The sequence below is a fragment of the Poecilia reticulata genome, linkage group LG3 (assembly GCF_000633615.1).
Source record: "Poecilia reticulata strain Guanapo linkage group LG3, Guppy_female_1.0+MT, whole genome shotgun sequence".
NCBI lineage: Eukaryota > Metazoa > Chordata > Actinopteri > Cyprinodontiformes > Poeciliidae > Poecilia > Poecilia reticulata.
In genome coordinates this window covers 26460304-26467269 of record NC_024333.1, presented here as the reverse complement: position 1 = coordinate 26467269, position 6966 = coordinate 26460304, and the positions used below count along the sequence as shown (strand labels likewise).

Sequence of the window (6966 nt, the reverse complement as noted above, 5' to 3'; positions counted from 1 at the left end):
AATCGTGCCACATATCCTGCATTAGAAAATGCCAAGAATGCTGCACTGAAAATACATAGCAGATACTGCAAAGTTCGAACCACCTGCAAAACAAGTGCATGATGACAGTGATTTGAACTGTCTTATCGCAGATCACACACTGATTTACAGTCAGTTCAGTGTCTCATGCGCACCTAAACTTGAAGAAAGCTGTGGAGCATTTGCAATGCACACSAATTGTGTAATGTAAGGACCACACACAGACACACCCACCAACTTTTTTTCTTTTTTTTTATGTTCCAAACTTCATTCATGGCAGAGAATTAGAAAAGCAGAGCCGCCGAAAGGAGGGGAGATGATGTCACACACAGCAGCCAATCAGATTGTGCAGCGCCCTATAAATTATAAGTCCACTCTCGGTTTTGAAGACATCAGCAACGTAAAGGACACCTTGGCAAAACATTTTGCCAAGTGTTGTTGGATACACATCTCTGAAATCAGAGTTTTCTTTTTGTCATTCAACAGAMGGTAAGGTGACCTGCATAAGTAATTTTTAAGATAGGAACAAGACTATCTTTAAGTCTTGTTCAGTAGTGTATGATGCTTGACTACTTTAATTTAAATTAGTAATACTGACATACTAGATGTCCAAGACATCTACGTACCACTGTGCATAGGTGTGTACAGATCACCACTGTGCAGCAGAGTCAAACACATGGCACGGTTCTCACTAACTTGAGACCTTGCTTTGCAATCATTATGTTGCACAATRCTGCTTTCTTCTCTCTGTCAACACTGATCTAATGTCCTTCCTATTTAATTCACAGGTTGAGCAGAGAGCAGAGAAACCTTGTCATCATGGCATTAATGATACTGCCATTCATCGGAGCACTCTCAGTGTCTGAGGGTTTGATAGCCTTGGTGACAGTGTGTTTAGTGTACCTGACCCTTAAGCAGTTCCGCAGAGAGATCCCAAAGGGGCTTCGTCAACTCCCCGGCCCCGGCGCATTTCCTATCATAGGGAATCTGATGGAGCTGGGCAGCAAGCCTTACCTGAGTCTTACTGAAATGAGCAAGCGCTTTGGAGATGTGTTCCAGATTCAGATCGGCATGCGTCCAGTTGTTGTTATGAGTGGTTATGAAACAGTTAAACARGCTCTCAYCAAACAGGGGGATGAYTTTGCTGGCAGGCCAGACCTGTACAGCTTCCGCTTCATCAATRATGGCAAGAGTCTGGCCTTTAGCACAGACCAAGCTGGCATTTGGCGGGCTCGCAGAAAGCTGGCCTACAGTGCACTGCGTTCTTTTTCYWCCCTGGAYGGAAAGCTCCCAGAATACTCCTGCGTGCTGGAGGAGCACATCTGTAAAGAGGCAGAATATTTGATCAAAGAACTCCAAGATGTCATGACAGCTGAAGGCAAATTTGAGCCTTTCCGCTACATAGTTGTTTCTGTTGCCAATGTCATCTGTGGCATGTGCTTTGGCCGTCGCTATGACCATCATGACCAGGAACTGGTCGGCTTAGTAAACCTCGCCGAAGATTTTGTCCAGGTGACAGGCAATGGCAACCCTGCAGACTTCATCCCTGCTATGCAGTATCTTCCCAACAAAACAATGAAGAAGTTTGTCAACATCAACAACCGCTTCAACAACTTTGTTCAAAAGCTCGTCACTGAGCACTACGCCACCTTTGACAAGGTACTCTACTGCATAAGTTATAAAATATAATGTATCCCACTCTTATTTTTACTTTTAAGACATAGTTTGTTTAATTAAATGGCCAAATCATTTATTTCTAGGACAACATCCGTGACATCACAGACTCCTTAATAGATCACTGTGAGGACCGGAAGCTGGATGAGAACTCCAACATCCAGATGTCAGATGAGAAAATTGTCAGCATTGTCAATGACCTTTTTGGAGCTGGTAGGTTTTAATACATGCTGAGTGGTTGGATTGTATGCAAACATTATTTTACATAACACGGTCTTCCTCACTAATGTATTTGTTCTCCTAGGTTTTGACACCATCTCTACTGGTCTGTCTTGGGCAGTGATGTACCTTGTTTCATATCCAGAAGTTGAGGAGAGGCTTTTTCAGGAAATCAGTAAGTTAGAGCTTTTTCCTTAAATAATTTTTTTTGCCAATTTTATCTTGCCACACAATAAATCTTACAAAAAAAAAAAAAAAAACATTGGAATTTACAACTTTGCTCCAGACTCACAAAATAGAATGTGCTTTTTTTTTTGTTATTAAGAAACAACTCATGCAGTTTCCTTCCTGGATCGATATTTTACCAACTCTTCTCATTCTTAGAGGAGCAGATTGGTCTGGATCGTACTCCTACTCTCGCTGATAGAAACAACTTGCCTTTACTGGAATCTTTCATCCTGGAGCTCTTCCGTCATTCCTCATACCTACCTTTCACAATCCCACACTGGTAAGATTTGCTTTTTTTCTGCTTATTGTTTACAAGAGTTAGCTGTTAGCTGGCGGAGTATGTAATGAAGGCAAAAAAGATGGGATTCTCAATGAGCTTGATCTTTGCCTTTTTCAGCTCTACAAAAGATACATCTCTGAATGGCTACTTCATTCCCAAAGACACTTGTGTCTTTATCAACCAGTGGCAGATAAACCACGACCCGTAAGTTTCTTGATAGCTTTTAATATTCAATTTTGAACTGTTGTGAAACCTTACATGACAAAGAAAACCACAATCCAAATAAATAGGATCAAGCCTGAATTTCTTTTGACGTTGCCTTTCAGAGAGCTCTGGAAAGACCCCTCTTCATTCCTCCCAGACCGCTTCCTCAATGATGATGGCACAGAGGTCAACAAGCTAGAGGGAGAGAAGGTACTCATTTTCGGCTTGGGAAGACGGCGGTGCATCGGCGAGGTCATTGCACGAAATGAAGTCTTCCTCTTCTTGGCAATTATGATCCAGAAGCTGCACTTTTACAAGTTACCTGGAGAGCCTGTGGACATGACCCCAGAATACGGCCTCACAATGAAACACAAACGCTGCAACCTGGGAGTTTCAATGAGAGCCAAGGATGACCAGTGAAGCCATGCATTATTCAGAATGTAAGATTCTGAAGATGGCCTKTGTTGACTGTGATACTATAGATTAAGAGTTACATTAAGTGTGAGTGAAATAAGTATTTTTCTAAGAATCGAGGGCACTGGATGACCTTTATCTATAGAGCTAATGGCACTGAGGCAGGTAAGGAAAGTTGTATGATGCAGACTGTAAGAGATGTCTACATTTGGGTATATCACTTTGTAGTTTGAGGCTCTGCAAAGCAATATTTCTGCAACATTGTCTCTGCTTATAAATGAAGAACAAGAAGATGCATATTGCTGTGTTGTCCTGTAATCTAAAAGAATTCCAAGCAGAAGTGATTAAGGATACAATAGGAGTTGTTAGTCTTTTGGATGGAGAGTAAATTTTAGGCATTACTATGAAGGGCACTGTAATCTACACGTTGTACCAAAAGTCACTGTAGCAATTAGATATTACAGTATCATACCATTCCATTCAAGTTTGTAAGCTAATTATTTTCATTTCACTATACTGTAAATGCTAATCCTGAAGCTATATTTGTATCCCTAAATGTGATTATGTGTGTGTGTGTGTGTGTGTGTGTCTATATTTTTATAGGTCATTTTTATAATTCAAGCATTTGTTAAATGCTTGAGGTGAACTACTTGTCAGTGCCAAAACATGATTAATCAGGGCAGTTCAAATGATTCTGGAAAAATATCCKAATGCTGTACAATTTTATATCTCTTATATATCATGCATTGTATAGAAAAGTAAAGGTTGAAATTATTTTGTCAACAGAAATAAAATAAAATGCTGTGCATAATGCAGTTGTCTGTCTCATTTTAGCAGACATTCACGGGAACCATTATGATCTAATAACGATGTACTAAAGATATGATTTTTCACGTGTTTTAAATCCATTCACCTTCCATGAGGAAGAGGGGAGAAAATCACAACAAACCCACGTGGTTGGAAAAGGAAGTGACGTAAACCCTCAACACTGCGTCACCTACATAAGCCTTTTTTCAAAGTTTAGCTTCACGCAAGTGACGTATTTGAAAGTATAAATCTTCATGTTGCCAACTAATAATACAGAGACTTACCATTAAAGCCTCTGTAGTTACTCATTTACAAAAATCAACGAAAATAAAGGTAGTTAATCTCTATAATTAATAAAGCCGTTAACCTGCGGACTAGCAGCCTCTTTGCTAGTAGTTCCGCATCCGCATAGTACGTCTTCTCGGCCGCCATGTTGTGAGTGTCACCTTTTGTTTACAGTCAAACTGTGTAATATTCTTTTTAAGTGTATTTTTAGTTGAACCACTTTTACTGTGCAGTCTTTTATGATACAGACAGAAACATTAGAGAGTACATAGTTAAATAAATAAAGTATGTCATTTCATTACTTAAATTTACATTTGATCCATCTACTTAAACAATGCCTTGAATAGCCCTGTAAGCCTTTGAACAAATATTTTAAAACTCTTGATTATTAAAAAAAAAAATAGGGACATCTGTGTTTGTATTTTAAGGCAACCCATCAAACACACTATTTCTTAGTGTGACATCATGAGAAAATAAGATAGTGGAAAAAGAATTGTCAATCTCCACAATTATTTTTAATTGTGGAGCCACTATTACTGTTTAGGATGGATATTGGTTTTGTGTCCATGAGATGTATGTTTACTGCAAAATGTGCATATTAATCTAGAACAAAAGCAACAAAACCAGTAAGAGATGATTGGTGATTTGCATTATTGGAGTGTTCTGTAGAGGGTGGACAAAGACTGGTGCACTTCACCAAATCCATGGCAATATTGGGAAAACACTTCTGGAAATATTAAGCAAACATCTTAAGGCATTGTCAAGAAGTTATACCCCTGATATCATAAAAGTCTCAGAAGAAATTGTGGCTTCAAGACACTTCTTCACACCTGACTCAGTTGCACCCGTTCGTTTAGGTGGACAGAACCAAAATAACAGCAAGGTGTTGTTTTAGGGTATGATACCCATAACATTTGACTATAAGTCATGTAGTTACAATTAAATATTCCAGATTACTGTAAGATATGCGAACAAGTTTCTTCAGATATTCAATCTCCCAGTGTTGACTCAGTAAATTGCATTGGGGTGGAATCATTTGCAGATAGACTTACCAAGAGCTTATTAGCAATACAGTCAGATTCATTTATAAATGGTACACATTTACAGTGGGAAAATTATAATTTTTCATAAAAGGAAGCAACTGTTGTTCACATCAAGACTGGGTTTCGATCATCACTTTTTTTTTCCCACCTTGTATGACTTGAAAAACTTGAAGTTTGCAGAGACTCAAAACTGATTCTACAAGTCCTCCTGTACTCTCATCTTGTCTACTGGCTACTTTACAAATTAAGAGAAAATTAACAAAATAAATGAAGAATTTCAGCTCTTGCAGTTTAGAYATAATTAATGTCTAAACATTAATAATTAATTAATGTGTGTGAAATATGTGCTATATTACAACTGGTTAGTTTTTGTTTCCTAACAGGCCCTGTAATATTATTTATTAATTATTAATATTACAAGTAGCTATTGGTTAAAGCAATGACAACCTGCTACATATTCCAAATCCTTCTTTGTAGAACATAATTATAATGTCTGACAAACAATAGAAAATGTATACAATATTTAAAACCTTCTGCAAAGTTTCTTTTTCAACCTACAAAGACGATGAAGATACTAAGTGAACGAGCCCCATATTAGCACTAATCCATGTGGTTTTGTTATCTGTCTAATGCTGCTTTCGATCAGAATTGAAGTTCCAAGTCAGAAATACAACAATGAGACCTGAAGGTGGAAATATGAGTGTTAAAGGCAAATGTTGCAGCTCCAAGTTCATTTTCTAGTATGGCTGCCTTCCAAAAACAGCTGCTCTCTAAAGCCTGCATGCCCTTCTCAAAAAGCCATGTTTTTGTGGCATAGAAAAGTGACACCATGATAAATTATTCTCACATATTTTCTACCTTTAATCTAACATATATCCTTTACAGTTCAACAAAAAACAAGTAAATCTGTTAGGGGAAAAATAAATAACAGCTACAAAAACCTATGTGTCCTTCTTCACTCACTGTCAGTGTATAATCCCCCATTGATTTTACCCCCTAAAAGGACATGACTTGTAGCATCTTGGAAAATTATTTATACCACATCAGTTGTTTCATTACCTGGGATTTTCTATGGGAGAAAAAGACACATGGTTTTCAAAACTTTGAAAAGTGTTGCATGCATTTGTTTTCTTATCACTTTGTTGAATTTCTCTTTTCACTTTCGAAGGCCTGTTGTGGCAAATCTCTACCTGCTTTGCTTGTCTACAGACACMATTTTTTGCCCATTTTTGCAAGATAGCTCAGGTTGACCCATCTTGATTYAAGACCTCTGTGAAAATCTATTTGGTCAAAACTAACCTTTACACTTTCCAAAAGAGCAATTTATTATCTTCACCTGCAGATTTCAGTTGACTGTGCTAATGATCTTATTAGTATAGCCAATGTTTAATACATTGAAGAAAAGGGAAGGAAAAAAACTTAATGAACTGATAAAATGTCATTTTATTGCTGTAAAGGAAAACTGAGGTATTTGTGTAACAAAGTTTACCCTTGTGATATCAGCTTCTGCTTTAGTCTAAATAAATGAGCGACAATGTAACAGGAATGCAGTTAAACAGTGGCCCTAGCCAAAACATGCTGCCATTGTGTTATTGTTTATATTGAACTTTGCACTGTGATGGGTTTTTACTGGTGCTCTGCAACGGCACTTCATTTAGTTGTTTGTCATGTTAAGTTGCAGCTTCACAAAATGGTCAGCTACCAACTAAGGATACACAATGGTAGATTTTGATCAGAAAATGTTTCACTTTTTYCAAAGAGAATTTATGCCATCATGTAACATTTCTTTTTACA

The 6966-nt window shown here is 37.7% G+C and overlaps 1 protein-coding gene across 1 annotated transcript; it reads left to right on the top strand.

Moving 5' to 3' along the window:
- The first annotated feature begins 424 nt into the window (after window positions 1–424).
- Window positions 425–3852, top strand: cyp1a (cytochrome P450, family 1, subfamily A). The gene is made up of 7 exons (XM_008405514.2): window positions 425–507; window positions 807–1677; window positions 1779–1905; window positions 1997–2086; window positions 2296–2419; window positions 2537–2623; window positions 2746–3852. The coding sequence occupies exons 2-7, from the start codon at window positions 838–840 to the stop codon at window positions 3041–3043; spliced, it is 1566 nt and encodes a 521-aa protein (XP_008403736.1). The 5' UTR covers window positions 425–507; window positions 807–837; the 3' UTR covers window positions 3044–3852.
- The last annotated feature ends 3114 nt before the right edge of the window (window positions 3853–6966 follow it).